This window comes from Phalacrocorax carbo, chromosome 1 (assembly GCF_963921805.1).
Source record: "Phalacrocorax carbo chromosome 1, bPhaCar2.1, whole genome shotgun sequence".
NCBI classification, from domain to species: domain Eukaryota; kingdom Metazoa; phylum Chordata; class Aves; order Suliformes; family Phalacrocoracidae; genus Phalacrocorax; species Phalacrocorax carbo.
This window is the reverse complement of record NC_087513.1, coordinates 112800839-112821441: the sequence shown is the minus strand read 5'-3', so window position 1 is coordinate 112821441 and position 20603 is coordinate 112800839. Positions and strand designations below refer to the sequence as shown.

The following is a 20603-nucleotide window of genomic DNA, read 5'->3' as shown; positions in this document are numbered from 1 at the left end:
CAAAAGATTACTCTCATTTCATTAGATGATAATTCAGAAAATGCTACATTCTTAAATTGCAATGGAATTCTTTCTCATTTTAATGAAACTTTCTGCTGCAAATGCAGAGTATTATGGTACCATCACTCTGTTAAAAACCTCTGTGCGAAAACAGTTTTGAAAAAAAAATTGCAAAAATTCTGTGAAACAGTATAAGCCAAAACTCTGACTCTTCGCTTTGGGAATGTTTCATTTTTCTTAGCTACAGGGTGATAAAAATGAATACAGAGAAATAAATCTATATTAAGAAAATACTCCTTTTGGTGATTTCTCCACTCAAAATAGGTTTTATCTTGCAGGGGGAACAAAACCAAATCGCCCTAGATTTATTTTTCTGCACCTTGCATGCTGATTTCTGGAATAACTGAGGTATAATAATATAAAAATCAGTACAACAAATTAGAACTGCTAAATGCGGTTACAAAGGTGTTGCGATGTAAATACTTGAACACATTACAGAGAGGTAAGAGAGGAAGATGATTATGACTCCTCTTCTCAAAAACATGCGTAGGATAGGGAGAAAAGTAGTGTGCTGCAAGAAGAGAAAGGGCTGTTTAATTAACACTTAGAACAGTAACATGTTAATTCCTATGTAGTCACTCCTCAGTCATGGCTTACACATATCAAACTAGACGACAGTCATGGGAAAGTTAATCAATGTTCCTCCTTGCACCCCCATTAAAAAAAAAGTTTAATGAAAGACAATGCTTCCATAGTATCACCGAATCACAGCATGGTAGGAAGGGGTTGGAAGGGACCTCTAGAGATCATATCTTCCAACCCCACAGTTTGAGCAAGGCCACCCAGAGCAGGGGGCACAGGACTGCACCCAGGTGGGTTTTGAATGTGTCCAGGGAAGGCGACTCCACAACCTCCCTGGGAAGCCTGTGCCCCTGCTCTGGCACCCGCACAGGAAAGAAGTCCTTTCTCATACTGAGGTGGAACTTCCTGTGTTCCAGCCTGTGTCCATTGTCCCTTGTCCTGTCATTGGGCATCACTGAAAAGAGTCCGGCCCCATCCTCTTGACACCCACCCTCCAGATATTTACAAGCATTGACAAGATCCACCCTCAATCTTCTCTTCTCCAGGCTAAACAAACCCAGGTCTCTCAGCCTTTCGTAAGAGAGATGCTTCAGTCCTCTGATCTTCTTCATAGCTCTCTGCTGGACTCTCCCCAGTAGTTCCCTCTCTTGAACTGGGAAGCCCAGACCAGGACACAGTACTCCAGATGTGGCTTCAGTAGAGTGGAGTGGAGGGGGAGGATAACCTCCCTCGACCTGCTGGCCTCACTCCTTTTAATGCATCCCAGGATACCATTGGCCTTCTTGGCCGCAAGGGCACAGTGCTGGCCCATAGTAAACTTGCTGTCCACCAGCACTACAAGGTCCTTCTTAGTGAAGCCGCTTTCCAGCAGGTCAGCCCCCAACATGTACCGCTGCATAGGGTTGTTCCTCCCCAGGTGCAGGACCTTGCACTTGCTCTTGTTGAAATTCATGAGGTTCCCCTCAGCCCAGCTCTCCAGCCTGTCCAGGCCTTGCTGGATGGCAGCACAGACTTCTGGTGTATCAGCCGCTCCTCCCAGCTTGGTATCATCAGCAAACTTGCTGAGGGTACACTCTGTCCCATCGTCCAGGTCATTGATCACTATGTTGAACAGGACCGGACCCAGCATAGACCCCTGGGGAACACCGCTAGTGACAGGCCTCCAACCAGACTCTGCCCCATTGATGACGACACTCTGAGCTCTGCTGTTCAGCCAGTTCTCAATCCACCTCACTGTCCTCTCATCTAACCCACACTTCCTAAGCTTACCTGTGAGGATGTTATGGGAGACAGTGTCAAAAGCCTTGCTGAAGTTGAGGTAAACAACATCCACTGCTCTCCCTTCATCTACCCAGGCAGTCATGTCATCGTAGAAGGCTGTCAGATTGGTCAAGCATGATGTCCCCTTGGTGAATGCATGCTGACTACTTCTGATAACTTTCTTTTCCTCTACATGCCTGGAGATGACCTCCAGAAAGAATTGTTCCATCACTTTTTGAGGGATGGAGGTGCAGCTGAGTGGCCTAGAGTTTCCTGGGTGCTCCTTCTTGCCCTTCTTGAAGACTGGGGTGACACTGGTTACCCTGCAGTCCTTGGGCACCTCTCCTGTCCTCCATGACTTTTCAAACATGATGGAGAGTGGACAGCTCCCTCAGCACTTTTAGGTGCATCCCATCGGGACTCATGGATTTGTGAGGATCCAGTTTGCCTAGGTGATCTCCGACCCAATCCTCTTCAACCAAGGGGAAGCCTTCCTTTCTCCAGATTTTCCCTCTCACCTCTGGGGGCTGGGGTGCCTGAGGGGCAGCCTTAGCAGTGAAGACTGAAGCAAAGGTGGCATTCAGTAACTTTGCCTTCTCTGCATCCTGCATCACCAGGGCCTCTACCTCGTTGAGCAGCAGGCCCAGTTTCCCCTGTCTGTCTTTTACTACTGATGTATTTGAAGAAGCCCTTCTTGCTATCCTTGACATCCTTTGCCAGACTGAGTTCCAAGTGGGCCTTGGCCTTCCTCATTGCAACTCTGCATACCCTGACAACATTCCTATATTCCTCCCAAGTAGCCAGTCTCTTTTTCCACATACTGTAGACCTCCTTCTTCTATTTGGATTTTTCTAGAAGCTCTTTGCTCAACCATACAGGTCTTCTGGCTCCTTTGCTTGACTTGTTCGTCCTAGGGATGTACTGATCTTGAGCTTGGAGGAAGTGGTACTTGAATATTGACCAGCTCTCTTGGACCCCACTGCCTTCTAGAGCCCTAACCCGTGGGACTCCTCCAAGCAGGCCTTTGAAGAGGCCAAAGTTGGCTCTCCTGAAGTTCAGGGTTGTAATCCTACTTGTTGCCCTGCTTCTATCACACACGATCCTGAACTCCACTATCTCATGGTCACTGCAGCCAAGGCTACCCCCAACCCTCACATCCTCAGCCAGCCCTTCTTTGTTCATTAGTATAAGGTCCAGCAGCACGTCTTGCCTCGTTGGCTCCTCCACTACCTGTGTCAGAAATTGTCCTCAAGTATATCCCATTCATGAATAAACCTGACATATCTTAAGTTTACTCATGGAATTTAAATAGATCAAGTAGTGTAACTCTAGTTTCATGTAGGCAAACGCACCGTTTTATTTTGTTGATGAGCAGGTAGAATGGATGTGGGATGGTCTGTGGGTAGCTCATCTCTTTTGTGCCAAGTGAAAGCAGTTCTGCACCACTTTTCCCTTTTCTTCCTCTGCTTTCCTAAGTTCAGTGTTCTTTAAACTTTTTAGTGTCTTTTAGCTGATCTATAATAGCAGGTAGCCCAGGAAGGTTGTCCATAACTGTCCCTGGTTATGATGAGAGGAGCAGGGGGGAAGATTTAGACTCTGGAACCACTGAGGGAGAAAGTAAAAAACATAGGAAAAAAGCATAATTATACCTATGTCTTTATTTATATGAGGAGTTGGAGAGCTGATTGTTATTGGAATGTACATTGTTTAGGTTTTGATCAAGAAGACACGTTTGATTATTTTTCCATATTTAAAGTAGAAGAAACAGATTTTTTCATATTTCTGAAAGAGGAATGTTGCATTTGAGGTGGTCAGAGATGCCATCTGAGACTTGGTGCCATAGCCCATGGGTTAAATTGTACACACCTTTTTTCCAAGCACACTAAATTGTTGTCACATATGTTTGTTCTAGTAGGTGCTGAAGATGGGAGCATGTAGCTGTAGAGTAATTGTTCTTGTGTAATTCTGGGTGCAGCGATGGGACAAGTTGATGCAAATCTATTTTGCAAAACTGCTAAAACAGATACCATTTAATTATCTAGCTTAATCACCAAAATACGTATTTCATGCTCTATGTCACAAACCTTGTTTCTGAAACTCACTGATCGATGTGCTATGTATTTTCGTCGTGCCCAGACTACCAGCCTGCAGTACATTGAATCTATCAGCTTGAAAACCTTGCTCTTTAGCATGAAGAATTATCAGCTGCCATGCGTACGTGTGTGGGGAGGTTGATATCTACAACTTAATGGATAATTTTTTTATCTTGCAATTTTAACTGTCATCACACCTTGCTTTTTATAATGTTCTGGTGTATTACTTTAATGGCTATCCACTCCTTTAGTTACAGTATGCCTTGCTCCTTTCTGCTTCTGTGGCATCTTGTTATTTTGTTTTGCTGCTTCATGTTAAATGCTTTAACTCGTGTCTGGAAAAAAAGATTTGATTTTGTTAGGAGATTATCTTCTTGTTTTGTACTTTGAAACTGAAAACTGTGAGCAAGTGTAGTTTTGAGAAAAGAAGCAAAAAAAATTTCAGGTATTCTTTTTTTCCATGAAGCTGTTGTTGATGACTCTTTACAGAGTATGCCATAGATTAATTATCTTGCTATAATGAAAAGGATTAGAGCGCTGTGACAGAACACTGTATCTCTATTAGATTGTTAAAATATTTCAGCTCTAATGTGTCAGCCAAACTTGAACCAGAAAGCCAGAAAATGTGAGGGTAGAACACGATAACAGTAATAAAATTACTTGTTCTCGGTAGCTTTTTCTGTGAATACCCTCCCTCCATTTTCTGGAATGTCTTGTATAATTTTATCTTTGACTTGCAAAGTACAGTATTAATGCCATTCTTTTAAACTGAATTTGCAAGATTACTGCCACTGAGCGGACAGCTCAGTAGCAATCAAAGGTACATTTCTAAGAAAGATCCGCCAAATTGGATGGCATTGTAGGATGTTTCCTGGTTCAACCTAAGCAACAGTGGACAATGCGTTAGCCACAATGCCGGTGGTGGTAGATTCAGAATTATTTTGTCACAGTGTGCACAGGAATGTATATATGAAGCTGCAGTTTAAGCCAGGTCACTGAAATAATGTGAATAAAACATAATTTTTCAACAATACTGATCCTGTAATTTGTACCACTTCAGCAATCACATGTTCAGTGCCTTGTACAGCGCTGCCACAGTTATCTACCTGGAGGATAAGCTGTGAGAAACGGATGTGAATGGCGAAGGAAAGGGCAGGAGTTTTTAAGCCAGTTTTGCTTTTGAGGCAATATTGCTTCCATGAGAGCCATAAACCGCCATGGTTTGTTACTTACCCATTATGGTTGTGCCACATACTATGGCAGAAGAGCAATAGATGGGCTTACTGTTGCCTTACAGGGCAATTTCCCATTTTCTTCTGCACTTTATAAAATAACATCCACAGTTTTCCTGAAAGTGAAAAGGCTTTATGAAGTCTGATACCTTGTAATTATTCTTGGACAGTTTTTCACTTTTGTTACCTGTTTATTCTCAGTGCCACAAACGTGCTCCATGTTGTGACACACTAAAAGCTGCTGGACTTCAGCCAAACCCTTCCCAGGCTACTTCTCAGTCAGAAGGCTTTTGTCTTTTGGTGTTGAGGGATAAATAGCTGGGGGATTGCACCGAGCCTTTGCGTGCCCCCGCAAGCTGCTGGCAGGACCGCATTTGGCAGCTGAGAGTAACCCCCAGCTGGCCCCCGGCTCAGTCCATGGGGTTTGAGTGGACCCACAGGTTTTTACTCTCTCACAGAAGCCTCAAGTAAATATACTGTAGCAAACAGAGAAATGATATTACAATTGTGAGCCAGCTGCGTCAGCGTAAATCAAAAAATGAGCTTGGAGACTGAACTTTTTAATTAACTCCAAATCTATGCCATTGTTGTTCCTCTTTTCTGCTTTTGTCCAGGGGCTGTAGAGATGCCAGCTGAACCCTGGGTGAAATTTCCAGCGGCTTTGGATGTCTTTTGATTTCCACTGCGGGGTAACGCTTTGCACTGTCACTCTGTTGGACAGGGATTACCAAAAGGCAGAGGGCTACAACCGTGCTTCTCCTGTAGTCTTCACTGTGTTACAAGTCCCAGATGGTTTTTATTTGCATTGTGCTTCCCAAGCGACACCAAACAAGCGGAAGGAGGGACCAGATATTCTATCACGATTTTTCTGAAGATTAAGCTAATAAAAAGTTTCAAATACTTCTACAAAAGAAGATTTGGAGATTAGAAAGTGGCAATTTAAACCAGAAAGAAATATACCCAAGAAGGGTGCAGTATCAGATAGGATTTTATTCTTGTTGCTCAAGACTTCCTCAGAGTGACAGAATAGGTTTGTTTCTGTCCTTCATTATCCAAACATTTTGAATTTATCTCCTCATAGAGTAAAAATGTTGTCCGTTCCTTTTTGTATTGTTCATTTTAATGAAACAATTTTAATGAAACAATTTTGTGATGTGATCATTGACTGCATATGACTTCTCAGGCTATGGAATAAAAAGTTAATAGAAGAAATAGTGTAGTTGAGCTATAATGATATAAATAATAATAGCATCTGTGTGTGTTTCTCAGGAACTTTCACCTCAAGGCCGTATGCTGTTTTCCACATGCAAGCATGTAGCCTACAGTAAGCCTGGCGTACTAAAAAATTAATTTGTATTTAATTTGTTTTAAAAAATGAGGAAGCAGGATGACTGACTTGCTGAAATTCTTAACCTAGCGAACAGCGTAACTAACGGAGGGCAGAAGTCGCTGCCCTGCCCGCACACCAGGTGCTCTGGATGAGGGCCGGAGAGCCAGTGCCAGGTGCCGCACCAGGAGGAGCCAGCTGTCCGCTGCTCTACAGACAGTGGAAAATTCTGTCTGTCGCCAGTATTAACACACCTTCTCTCTTTTTTTTTTTTTTTTTAATGCTGAGTTTAATCACATTTTTTAGCTGTTAATGACACTAATTCAGCGCAACCGTTTGACGTTGGCGTTCTTGATGGCTGTTGTTGTACCTTTGCCAATCGGGGACTGAGCTAAGAACACCCTCGGCTAAATTGTAAAGCACCGAAACAAATTCTGAGTGATTTCACAAATTTTCACAGATTCCTGGGGACGGCCGCTCTGCCCGGCGGAACGAGGCCTGCCGAGGCAAGGCAGGGCGGCGGGACCAAAATGTGCAGAACGGGGCCTCTGAAGGGAGCGCTAAAAGCCGAGGGCGAGGAAAGACAGCCCCATCCCGCCGCCGGGCCCGCCGAGCCCCGGGACTGCCCCGGCCCGGTCCCGCCGCGCCACCGCCTGGCGGCCGCGGGAGCAGCACCGGGCGGAACCGCTCTGCTGCCGCCGCGGTTTCCGGCGGAGCCGCGGGATGCGGCACCGGGGCGGCGGGACTCGGACGGATCATGGCGGGGCGCTGGGCCGCCCGCTGCCTGCGGGGCGGGCGGGGAGCGCGCCGTGAGTGGGGCCGGGGGCACCGCTGGGGCGGGGGGCCCGGTGGGCCGTGCTCTGAGGGGCCCGGCTGGGTGCACCGGGGCTGGCCGGGCCGGGCCGGGCGGGGCGGCTCGGGCCCGCGGGCCGCCGGGCGGGGGAGGCCGAGGTGGGGTGGGCCGAGGCGCGGGCGCGGTGACGGTCCGTCGGTGCCTGTGTGGCGGAAGAGCCCGTGCAGCCAGAGAACATCACTGAGCTTTGGCTGCTTCAGAGTTTTCTGCTGTGACCTCACGTGGGCGTTGCAGGGTGCGAGAACGGCGGGGGAGTCGGAGCCGCTGAGGCGCTCGCCCTCTCCGTGCGGAGGCACATAAGTGAATTAGCAGTGCGGCAGCATGTCTTCCTTTCTGTAGAAACAAGTGTCTTACAGAGGCTAAAACCAACTTATTGCTTATTTCTGATCAGTCTTTTCCCCAGGGTTCATCTCCACGGCGACTGTTTCCCGGCTGACATCAGATGAAGTGATTCAGCTGCGTAACGAGCTCTTCACCAAAGAGAAAGAGAGGCAGTTATCTCTGTATCCACGAATTGAGAAAATCGAAGTAAAATACACTGGGAAATCTCACCCTGGCAGTGTGTTTGTAATGAACAAAGCTTTGTCTACTCCGTACAACTGTGCCATGCGTAAGTGAACGGACTCTTAAACTAATGTTGTGCCGCTGGCGATGGAAAGAAAGCGCTTCTCTTCCAAATTTGAAACGTTAATATTACCGACATTTTAACAACTGAGGTAACAGATGTGCAGTCAGGATATTTGTAGTTGTTATATTTAAAATACATTTGTACTAAAATACATCAGCGGAAACTGAGTTAGTTTTTGGAGGCTCTATTAACAGCTTGTCCTTCCAAGTCATTTACAGAATTGAAACTTGCCATTTGTTGTTGCAAATGCATGGGTCTAAACTGCTGACTCTGAGGGGTATGGTTAATGACCGCGTAATACTTTTTTCATTTTCTTCAGACTTAAGTGAATGGCATTGCAGTAAATCCGTCCTAGCCCTTGTGGACGGTGAGGTCTGGGATATGTATAGGCCCTTGACCAAGTCGTGTGAAATTCAGTTCCTTACTTTCAAAGATGAAGATCCAGAAGAAGTAAACAAGGTAAGTCTGTATCTTATCTCATGGTAGGTGAGCCTGATCATGACCTCTTGATTCTGTATGCCCCTGTCAGTTCCATGTCTGTCTGCTTTCTTGAACTTCGTTGTATTGAAAATTCAGGTATTTTTAGTAGCTGGTTGGCACATCGTGGTTATCATTAGTTGGACCAGGGTGTGGGCTAGGTGATGTGGGGACATCTCTTTCAACCTATATTGCTGTTGTATTCTATGATTTCAGGTTTAAATATCTCCAGGAAAACATCTGGCTTCCATTTTAAGTGCAGTTTAGATTTTTTTGATTGGTTCTAGATGGAAAATTATCTCCAAATAGAAGTTTAAATACTAAAGAAAGTAATGCTTGCGTTGACAGCGAGGTTTGTGCCTAATTCAGTTAAAAGGTGGTGTTCTTTCGGAATAAATAGCCCGTGTTCATCTGGTGTGCGTTAGCTTCTACGTAATAAACGTGTGTTTTGAAATTCTCTTTATAGGCCTATTGGCGTTCCTGTGCCATGATCATGGCATGTGTGTTAAAGCGGGCATTCAAAGACGAGTACTTGGTGAATCTGATTAAATCTCCAGAAGTGCCAGGTGATACAAGTTTTATACCGATTGTCTTGTCTTTTGGTGCTTCTTAAGTGACCCAAAAAATCAGAGGCTCCTTTTCCAATTATTAACAGTACTTAGCATTGATTTGTGTATTACATGTTGTTGTTGTAGCCTTTAATTTATAGCAATCACACTGAAAACAATTTTGTTATTGAAGCACAGAAAACTGGTCTGTGGCAACTGGGTTTCAGACCACTTAGGATTTCATAGGTTAAGTTAGTAACTTGAGGACGTAACCTTTTTATTGTGAAGTTGCATGAATAAGGTATTTAGAAGATGTGATCTGTTTCTGTGAAACAACGTAACCTTGTGAGCCCCTAAGTTACTAAAAATTATGACGTATACATGAAGTTGGAAGATTATTGAAGGACAGACAGGGTTAGTAACAGCTTTTGCTCGTCTGTGACCTGATACAGGTTTAATCTACCATATGACTGTAAAATCACAGCTGAAAATTTGTATTTTATGATGGATTTCTTGTGATAATTTTGGTTTTCTCATTCATTCTGATACAGTTTTAAGTGTATTATGGCAATGAAATTCATACTTTGTTACATGTATGAATGTTTTTCTCTTTGGAATTGGAATTGCAGTGATCTCTGGAGCTTTCTGTTATGATGTAATTTTGGACGATAGACTGAATGACTGGAAACCAACAAATGTAAGCACAACTTCCTCCTCAAAAAATTATAGAGCTTGCATCCTGGTCCTGCAGTTCTTCTCTAATGGGGGAGAGTGGGCAGTGAGTTGTTGTTTTTTCACAAGGTATATCTACACTAGTATTTTATTTCAGGTCAGGAGTATTCTTTGGAAACTAATCTCTGCTGGATTTCATGGCAGAGTGGTCTCAGAGTGCACAAACCAGGCTTCTTTCAGATGAAATTAAACCGAGAGTTGTCCTCCAAATACTTACAGGTTTTAAGTGTATGGGGCTAGAGTAGCTCTAGTCTGAAATACCGTTCCCAAAACAGTTGGCATGGCTGTCAGGACCTCATTGCCATCTTTGTTACTCTGCAGATCTGCTCGTACTCAGCCACTCTTGCCTGGTAATGTAGATGCAACCATAGCCCTGTAGCCTTTGTGTGAATACAGCCCACTGAAATGTGTGTAATACCTGTATTTTCACCCAGCAGTTTACAGCTTAATCAGTTTATTGTTGTAGAAGAACCGTGAGCATGTTCAGCAGAGGCTTTCCTTAATAGCTTGCTTACATTTCATGCTCTTCGGTAAATCTAATAATCTAAAACCTTTAAGTCTCATAACTGTTCGGTAGCTGGTGTGATCGCAAGTGTTTTACTTGTCTCATGCCCACTTGTGTTTGCATGCCCAAATATTAGCAGAGATGTGTATGACTAACAAAGCAGTGCTGGTACAATGCAGAATTTTTCTTCAATATGATCTTGTAGTTCAAGTAACTTAGTTTGAAATGTTTTCTAAGTGACACTATAAACGTAATTTCTCCTAATAATGTTTTCTTATTTATTGACAAATCTGAGTATGCAGAGCTTTGTATTCAGGACCAAGGTGATCAATGTCTATTTATTAATTATTCAGTACTTTTTTGATTTCATTAGAATAGAGGTCATTTATAAGTGGAATCACAGCTCTGGGAAACAGGATGCACAGATGAATATTTAACAGTAGCAGGACTGTATGTGTATATATCATACAGGTTGGGAAAACCTGGGAAGTTTAACTCCACTTAACATGTATAGTTTCTGATGGAAAATGCCTATTGATTTCACTGGGTGTTGAATCAGTCCATTCAGTGATGATCTGTAGTAATCTGTGGCAGATAAATAGTAAGAGTTACAACCCTACAGCAATGTTCTTAAATTTAGGATTTATAGTAGGTAGTCCTTATTGTTCTGACTAATATTTAGTGTTTCCTATGCTTCGTTTGTTCAGTACAGCTGTGAAACAGTGGTGACAGCTTTATATGTATGAACTGTTTTTTAGGACAACTTCCGTTCTCTTACAAGGGATGCCAGAAAGCTAATTCATAAAGACCTGCCATTTGAAACACTACATGTTGAAGCAAAAGTAGCACGTGAAATGTTTCAACATAACAGGCAAGTGTCTGAATTTGCCTTTCTTTTAGAAAGACAATTAGGAATTAATTTGAAACTCTGCTTGTTTTTGTAAATCTAAAATAAGATGTGACACTACTTTGAACGAGCGTGCCTCCGTTCTCTTTGTCATGCTATGTTACTTAATTTTTAATGCTCTCTCCAGAGGCCAGCACCAGACACCTTTGCTGGGTGTAGTTTTGTGACAAATGGAAAGACTGTAGACTTCTTAACTTAAGAGTAAGCTTCAAGATTTCACTACTTTTAAATTGAAGCTCTGGTTACTCTCTGCCTTTGCTGAAAGGCTTTCATATTCAAAGAAATGTATGCTTTTTTATATTTTGGTATCTTCAAATGAATATTTGATGAAATGCAGTTTTTGAGCTCTGCAGGGGGAAAATGAATAAAATACTCTGGCCTGTACTAAAAAAGAAAGCCTGTTCAAAACACTTCAGTATTTTCTCTGCTGAAAAAACACTTAAGCAGTGTTTTGGGAAAAAAATTTCTCTGGTCCACAGCTTTTCGGTGGTTGGGGAGAGGTGGGGGGAAATAAGTAATTTGTAATTTTGTGAACCAAAATAGAATTATGCAATAGATAAAGTTGCAAAAATAACTAGATTTTTAGCTTAATAATCAAGATGGTAATGTGACATGCAGACTAGCTTCTCTTCACTACGTTGGCTGGCAAGCATTGACAGCACATGGGAGCTAGCTTTTGGTAATATCTTTAGACATTGTATGTGTATTTGTGTGTGTGTAGAAAGAGTAGAGAACACTTTGTCTTGCAGATGACCAGCTGATGAGGACCAAAAATAGCATAAAATCAGTTTAGGTCATCTGATAGCACCTTCTACTCTTACATGTGACTTGAAAAACTCTTATTTTTATTTGAAGTAGTGGGCTCATTTTATCTTTCTGAAAAAAACTCTGCTGAGAGAGTATGGCCCTCCTATAACATATACATAGAATAAAATAGACTAGAATAGACTATTTGAGTTGGAAGGGACCTACAGCGATCACTAGTCCAACTGCCTGACCACTTCAGGGCTGACCAAGTTAAAGCATGTTGTTACAGGCATTGTCCAAATGCCTCTTAAACACTGACAGGTGTGGGGCATTGCCCACCTCTCAAGGAAGCCTGTTCCAGTGTTTGACCACCCTCCTGGTAAAGAAATGCTTCCTAACGTGTGGTCTAAACCTCCCCTGGTGCAGCTTTGAGCCATTCCCACACATCCTATGACAGGATACCAGGGAGAAGTGCTCAGCACCTCCCCCTCCACTTCATCTCCTTAGGAAGCTGTAGAGAGCAATGAGGTCGTCCCTCAGCCTCCTTTTCTCCAAACTAGACAAGTCTTCGACCACCCATCATAGGATGTGCCTTCCAGCCCTTTCACCAGCTTTATTGCCCTTCTCTGGATGCATTCAAGCACCTTCACATCCTTCTTAAATTGTGGCGCCCAGAGCTACACGCAGTATTCAGGGTGAGGCTGCCCCAACACTGAATACAGTGGGATAATGACCTCTTTTGACCCTCTGCTCATACTGTGTTTGATGCACCCAGGACATGGTTTGCCCTCTTGGCTGCCAGAGCACACTGACTCCTGTTGAGCCTCCTGTTTACCAGCACCCCCAGATCCCTTTCTGCAGGGCTGCTCTCCAACCTCTCCTCTCCCAATTTATACTTGTGTCTAGTATTACTCCATACTAGGTGCAGAATCCAGCATTTTGGCCTGTTAAATTTTATCCCATTAATCATTGCCCAATGCTCCAATCTACCTAGATCCCCGTGCAAGGCCTCTTGTCCCTCAGGATAGTTAACAACACCTCCTGGTGTGATATCACCAGCAAACTTGCAAATGGTGCATTCAACTCCTGTATCCAGATTGCTGATAAAAATACTCATGAGAACTGGCCCTAGGATGGAACCCTGAGGAACACCACTGGTGATGGGTGGCCGGCCAGATGTAGCCCCATTCACTGCAACCCTTTGAGCTCTGCCATTCAGCCAGTTCTTTACCCAGCCCACCATGAACCTGCTCGTCCCACAGTTGGACAGCTTGTCCAGAAGGATGCTGTGAGGGGCAGTATTAAAAGCCTTTCTGAAGTCCAGAAAAACTACATCCACCACCTTCCCTTCTCCCACTAGGTGGCTAATGTTGTTGTAGAAGGATATCGTATTCTTTAAACAGGACTTTCCCTTTGTAAACCCATGTTGACTGTGTCTGATTGCATTTTTCTTTAAATGCTTTTCAATAGTACTTGATATAATCTTCTTCATATTTTTTCCAGGACTGAGGTTAGACTATCAGATATGTATGACATGCTTTTTGAAATATGCCAGTACGTGTTGTCATTTAAGAATTTAAACCTGTTCCAAAGATCAAATAAATATGAGCATGATTTTTTAAGAATGCTCCTTCAATTCATCTCTTTAAGTATTCTTAAAAGAACTAGGTGTTAAAGGTGAGGATTTCTTTAATCCTTTTTTTTGTCTTGTTTAGATACAAAATGGAGATGATAGAACAAAAAGCTTCTCAGAATGCGGAAGGAATTGTAATGTTGCATAGGTGAGCAAAACCGAACTCTCTGTTATGATCCACTGAAAGATTTGATTGTACTGCAAGTACTCTCTGCAAGTGGGAAGAGCAAGTTACTTCTGATGGTTTTCAATTTAGAAATCACTTGTATTCATTGCCGTTTGTAGTCTGTCTTAAGCTGTTGTTTGGGTGGGTTGGTTTTTTTGTACAACCATTGTTTTGTGGTACTTAACAATTGGTGGATCTCACTACATTTCTGTTTCTTGTTATGTTAAAGATGGTAAGTGCCAGAGAAATCTTACTGCTTTAAATGCATTTACAATAAATCTCTAGGGCGTTGCAAGTTAAATAAAATACAAACCAAATACTTGTTTGAAAACAAGAGTTAGCACTGTGTAGTGGATTTTTCTTCCAAAGTTGTCAAGGTCTTCCTAACTGCCTTGCAGTGGTGGAGATGAGGATGGAGCTGGCTCCTGATATAAAAACTCTTAGGCTGGAGGCAGGAAGCTTGTATTGTATCTCAGGCATATAAAAGAATCTGTGACTAGGTTAGGCTAGTATAGGATATTTGGTTTTCTAGATGTCTAAATTGTTGTGCATTTGACTTTGGAGTCCACATCTCTCTAAAGGAATAGATGCCTTTGCAGTGATGGCTCTTGAAATTTTAGAACAATGTTGTCTGTGGTTCCTTCTTCTTCCCACTCTCTAGTTTGCTCAATAAGAGGGAAAATGGACTTACCTATTGATGTCTGTGAGAAGTTTGTTCTGAATGTTCTTTTGCTGTGCATCTTTTTAACTGATTTGCAGTTTTCCAAGACCTGAAGGGGAAACACCCGTGCAGGTTGTAAACAAACACTGTACTGTGGAAAATGTGTGATCTTGGAGGTAAATCTTTTTCTGGTGAATGGCAGAATTATCCCACTTCTAAAGCCAATATGTTTTCAAAGGTTTGTTAAACCTAGGATCCTCTTTCTCGACTTGAGGTTTACATTTCAAAACTTCATTTTAGGAAATTGTGTGACCTGTATTTTTGCTTCGTGAAACCTAGAAATGCTGAACTGGGGCTTGTTTAGCTTTGATTTGGGGTCTGTCTGGGTTTCCTTCCATCTGTTCTGTAGATAGGAATCTTCTAATCAAAAACAAAAATCTGCTTGTACTTCTCTAGAAATGTATTTGACATGGTGTTTTTTTTTTTGCTCCTGTCAGGTTTGGTGACTTTGTAGATGTTAGTGAAGGCCCTCACATTCCAAGGACAAGTTTCTGTTTCCAGTATGAGATAACGGCAGCCCATAATCTTCAGACTAATCAATCTGAACTGATAAGGAGGTTCCAGGGTGTGTCCCTGCCAATCCATTTGAGGGTAACTAATCCATTTTGTACTTCTTTGAGTTAGGGCATTTGGCTTACTGTCTGATCTTTATTACATGCTGTGCTGGTAACTGAATGTAACTCAGAGGTGAGAACAGGTGATGTCTACGTTGGATATTTGGGGTTTGTTTTCCTGGAACTATTCTGGGTGTGAAATCAGAACTAGAAAAGTTTGCATCAGAGGGCCCTTGATGTTATTTTTCAGTACTGAAAGTGTCATTTCGGTTGTGCAGTTTCTGCATGGATATTTAATTCACCTTGCCTTAGTTGTGCATGCTAATCCTCTGAAATTGAGGCTGCTGACAGTGTTTATTCAGATCAGGAAAGAGCAGAACTTTGAATCTATAATCATGATAAAGGATATAATTTCTAAGTCTTTTGTGACACCAAAGTAAAACTTTACCACAATAACAAGAAAAAGTCCCAGTACTAATCAGTCTTAAACAAAGGCATTGCAGAACTATGGGTGGAAGCAGGAGTCTTTTTTCCCATTTCTGTTGACTTACACGATTTTGATGTGTGGTCTAGCGCATGTGCTGTTGTCTCAGCTGGGGAGGGTTTCAAGGGACAAATGGGCGCTGGGTTCCTCACCTCACCTCTGTGTACCCTTCGTTGTCATAAGATTTTAATGCCTGTTTTTGCCCATTACCCCCTCAGTGATTCCACACAATGAATGGGTATGATCAGCAGGCATTTATTCAAGTCCCCCAAAGGAATATGGGCAAATTGGACTCTGAAATCATAAGCTGTAATGTCTGAATTATGGATTGTTATGGTTTTGTGCCATCTTTTCTCATAGAATAGATTCTGACAAATGTATATAAGGTTTGGGGTTTTTATTGGCCTGCAGTAACATCATTTAATGACATCTAATACAGGCTCACCACACCGTGTGGCACAAACTGCTGGAAAGATCGAAGAGGCTGGTAAGTCTCATTAGCGGTGAAGTACAGCTTACCAAATATAAAGAGATGCTGTGATAGAGTAGAATTTGAATGATCAGAGCTATTCAGAGGTATGAAGGGTAATACCTTCAAGGTATCTTTAGGAATGGAAGTGTTCACAGGTGAGGAAAAATCAGATGCACGTGAGATCTTGAAGCTGCTGTTAATTATCACTTTAACCTACATTAATATTTTTCAAATGCATCTCTAGAATTAATGTTGGTATCACCTGTGTGTAAAATCTATTTTTTCCTGTTATAATTGTGAATGTGAAATAAGAAAACTAAAAATTGGAACAATGTATTTACACTTAACTGGATTTTAGGTAGTAGTAAGTTTTGTGCCACAGGTTTGAGAGAACAAATATGAACATCTTTCGTTACAAGAAAATGCAGGGATAAAATACCACAGGGTGAACCTAGGTGGAAGTTACTGGAGATAAAAGGGAATGCTACTTCAGTAAGCTGTATAAATGCACTAGTTTGAGTATTTTTTGCCTGCTTAAAACCTACATGGAAAACAAGAGTTTCCTGCAAACATACTTCTGTTAAACAACCAGTGTTTCAAAGTTGAAATGTACTTATCTGAGAGAAGCCTTACAATGACTGAATAAATGCAAAAGGCGAGTTTTAAAGATACGCAGCTGTGATATTTTATAGTTCCACTTATAACCAGAGGTTCACTTTATGTGTGCAGAGTATGCACACAAAGTATGCAAGGCATGCTTAAACATGGGAAATCTTCATAAGAATTAATCAGCAGGTGTTTTAGAGCCTTCAGATAAAACATTTTACTTGCTTGTGTGGCAAGAGAGAGAAAAACACGCTGTATGTCTACTGAAACTTGTTAGCCAAGGATGTGCTCAGAGCCTAACCTGTGGTATTTTTCTATGAAACTAGTTTCACAGAATTCCAGGTCGGAAGGGACCTCAGGGATCATCTAGTCCAACCTTTCCAGGAAGAGCACAGTCTAGACAAGATGGCCCAACACCCTGTCCAGCCGAATCTTAAAAGCGTCCAATGTGGCCGAGTCACCCACTTCCCTGGGGAGATTATTCCAATGGTTGATTGTGAAAAATTTCCCTCTTGTGTCCAATCAGAATCTCCCCAAGAGCAACTTGTATCCATTCCCCCTTGTCCTCTCCATGTGACTCCGTGTAAAAAGGGAGTCTCCATCTTCTTTGTAGCTACCCCTTAAGTACTGGTACATGGTGATGAGATCCCTTTTAAGCCTCCTTTTCTCAAGGCTGAACAAACCCAGCTCTCCCAGCCTATCCTCCTATGGCAGCTTCCCAGTCCTCTGATCATCTTGGTGGCCCTTCTCTGGACCCCTTCCAGCCTGTCCACATCCTTTTTGTACAGCGGGGACCAGAACTGTACACAGTACTCCAGGTGTGGCCTGACAAGCGCTGAGTAGAGTGGGATGATGACTTCTTTCTCTCTGCTGGCGATGCCCTTTTTGATGCAACCCAGCATCCCCTTGGCCTTCTTGGCCGCAGCAGCACACTGTTGGCTCATGTTGAGCTTCCTGTCCACCAGGACCCCCAGGTCCCTTTTGACAGAGCTGCTCTCCAGCCAGGTGCATCCCAGCCTGTGCTGCACTCCTGGATTATGTTTTCCCAGGTGCATGACCTTACAATTCTCCTTGTTGAACTTCATCAGGTTCTTGCTGGCCCACTCTTCCAGCCTATCCAGATCTCCCTGCAGAGCAGCTCTCCCTTCTGGAGTGTCTACTTCCCCACTCAGTTTGGTGTCATCCGCGAACTTCATCAGGCTACACTTGATCCCGTTATCCAGATCACTTATGAAGATGTTGAATAACATTGGGCCCGATATCAATCCCTGGGGGATCCCACTTGTGACAGGTTGCCACTTGGAAAAGGAGCCCCTTTGGGTGCGGCCTGTCAGCTTGAAGATGCATCAGCTTGAAGATGCTTGTAATTCAGGTTGATTAACAGTGGAGACAGTAGTTGTCTTTGTAGGCTGTCCTTTCTTGGTACAGTGGCCTTATGAGGGGGGGATTTCCAGGATCAAGGAGAATTAAATCATGTTTAAAAATGTAACAGAATTGTTACGTTTCTGCAGGTCACTGAAGAAGTACATTTGAAAGCACCAGCAGAATGTCATGAGGCAAAAGATGGAACTGAAGAAGGAAAAACTGTATCAAATTAAATTAACTTTAACCTCTAAATGTACATAATAAAATGTGTATTTTTACATGACTGACTTGTTCGGCATATAAAAATGTCTTGGCTAATTCATTTGAATTTTGTGGACCTAAATCATGGGTAGATGTACAGGCACTATCAGACATTTCAGTCCACTTGAATGCCACTTTGTATTGGGTTTGCAGGGCAAGGTTTTGGTAGTGGGGGGCTACAGGCATGGCTTCTGTGAGATGCTGCTGGAAGTGTCCATATGTCAGAGAGCCAATGCCAGCTGGCTCCAGACAGACCCGTCGCTGGCCAAGGCCGAGCCCATCAGTGACAGTGTAGTACCTCTGGGCTAATGTATTTAAGAAAGGGGAAAAGTTACTGCACAACAACAATTTGCAGTTGGAGAGAGGAGTGAGAACATGTGACAGGAACAGCCCTGCAGATGCCCAGGTCAGTGAAGAAGGAGGGGGATGAGGTGCTCCAGGCACTGCAGCTGAGATTCCCCTGCCGGCCATGGTGAAGACCATGGTGAGGCAGGCTGTCCCCCTGCAGCCCATGGAGGCTAATGGTGGAGCAGATATCCACCTGCAGCCTGTGGAAGACCCCATGCCAGAGCAGGTGGGTGCCAGAAAGAGCCTGTGACCCTGTGGGAAGCCCACACTGGTGCAGGCTCCTGGCAGGACCTGTGGCCCTGTGGCAAGAAGAGGCCACGCTGGAGCAGGTTTACTGGCAGGACTTGTGACCCCATGGGGGAACCGCGCTGGAGCAGTCTGTTCCTCAAGAACTGCGTCTTGTGAAAGGAACCCACCCTTGAGCAGTTTGTGAAGAACTGCAGCTTGTGTGAAGGACTCGCATTGGAGAAATTTATAGAGGACTGTCTCCTGTGGGAGGCACCCCACGCTGGAGCAGGGGAAGAGTGTGAGGTGCCCTTTCCCTGAGGAGGAAGGAGAGGCAGAGACAACGTGATGAACTGACAGCAACCCCTATTCCCCATTCCCCTGTGCTGCTGCTGGGGGAGGAGGGAGAGAAAATGGGAGTGAAGTTGAGCCTGGGAAGAAGGGGGGTTTGGGGTGATGGTGTTCTAAGATTTAGCTTTTATTTCTCATTACCCTGCTCTGATTTGATTATTAATAAATTAAACTAATTTTCCTAAGTTAAGTCTGTTTTGCCCATTCCAGTAATTGGTGAGCAATCTCTGCCCTTATCTTGACCCACAAGTCTTTTGTTATAGTTTCTTCCCCTGTCCACATGAGGAGGGGAGCGATAGAGCAGCTTTGGTGGGCACATGGCATCCAGCCAGGGTCAACCCACCACACACTTTAAGAAAAAAAAGGGAGGAAAAAAATGTTATGTTTTATTTGTGATAACTCGTCTCACAAGTTACCTTTGTCCTTATCTTGACAACAATTGTCCAGATGTTGCCCTCTGTGATTAGTGCAGTTTGGCCTACAGACTGTAGTTGAACTGGCAGCTTGGAAAGACCATCCCCTTTATCTTGATATAATTTCAAGACCCCTCGTTTGGTTTTCTATGAAGAAAGTATTTCTTTCTAATTTCTGACCTGATGTGTTTGTTTCCTGCTGGAACTTCCTGATGAAATCCAGCTGAGTTCTTTGCCTGCCGCAATAGAAAGTTGAGATAAATAGTACCTTAAAAAGAAAGAGAAAGAAAAACAGAAAGAAAAGTGCCCTTTCAGAAGCCCATAAGGGGTTACAAAAGATTATTAGTTTTCTAATTTTGATTTCCTCTCAGAATTGAAATCACATACTCTATTGTCTTTCCGGTTCAAAAGACTCCATTCAGCAGACAACTGTGTAATTGCCATTGCTTTACTAATACAAAAATAGCAGAGCGTAAAAGCGGAAAAGTTCTTTAATATTTTCTGCTGTACAAGTGCAGTTAAAGATAATTTTTCCAGAACAGTACCAGGAATGTAGTCTATTACTTGCATCCCCAGTGTAGTAAGATTTGTTATGCATTTTCAATCTTTGATTTTTAAATATGGTGACTTCAATTAAATTTCACAAGGGGGTTTTGTTAGATGATATTTTCTGACATTTTGTGTTTTCACCCCTTGCTCATTAGAGCTGTGCTCATTAGACCAGAAGAGATTTTTATTACTACTGGAAGTGCAAATATTTTCTCTGAATTTTATCCCAATTACTGTTTTTACCATTAACTGCATCGCTTGCTTTCTAATCAATTGACACTATAGTTTTGTAAAAGCAGGGTAGCAGTTCAGTAAAATACATTTAGGTAAGGAAATCTTACCTAGCTTAATCAAACTAAATAATAAGTAAATGCTGAATGTGTCAGAGCACAGAAGAAGAAATGCAAGCGGTAGAAGTAGCTTTTGGTGAAATTGCAGAAATCTGCTTAAGGTGTGTGTTAAAGTATGTTTTGCTCCTGAGTGTTTCTGGGCTTAGTGCAATCTTTAGCTATTCAGATTACTGGCATACAATGAAGTTTGAAGTCCATCAATATGCTAACAGGC

The 20603-nt window shown here is 42.9% G+C and overlaps 1 protein-coding gene across 2 annotated transcripts; it reads left to right on the top strand.

The window, feature by feature from the left end:
• Window positions 1-6941: 6941 nt before the first annotated feature.
• MRPL39 (mitochondrial ribosomal protein L39) lies at window positions 6942-18175 on the top strand. 2 transcript variants are annotated; one of them, XM_064470119.1, is made up of 10 exons: window positions 6942-7303; window positions 7739-7957; window positions 8295-8434; window positions 8919-9018; window positions 9630-9697; window positions 10996-11108; window positions 13607-13672; window positions 14849-15002; window positions 15889-15936; window positions 18039-18175. In XM_064470119.1, the coding sequence occupies exons 1-10, from the start codon at window positions 7252-7254 to the stop codon at window positions 18123-18125; spliced, it is 1047 nt and encodes a 348-aa protein (XP_064326189.1). In that variant the 5' UTR covers window positions 6942-7251; the 3' UTR covers window positions 18126-18175. The 2 variants fall into 2 exon arrangements, with proteins under 2 accessions (XP_064326189.1, XP_064326180.1); XM_064470110.1 differs by having other exon boundaries at window positions 7203-7303; window positions 7751-7957.
• The last annotated feature ends 2428 nt before the right edge of the window (window positions 18176-20603 follow it).

Excerpts from the sequence above, each read along its gene's own strand:
- MRPL39 (XM_064470119.1), top strand. The coding sequence starts at position 7,252 with ATGGCGGGGCGCTGGGCCGCCCGCTGCCTGCGGGGCGGGCGGGGAGCG. Across the intron at positions 7,958-8,294 it reads TCCGTACAACTGTGCCATGC|ACTTAAGTGAATGGCATTGC; the intron begins GTAAGTGAACGG and ends CATTTTCTTCAG. Across the intron at positions 13,673-14,848 it reads GGAATTGTAATGTTGCATAG|GTTTGGTGACTTTGTAGATG; the intron begins GTGAGCAAAACC and ends TGCTCCTGTCAG.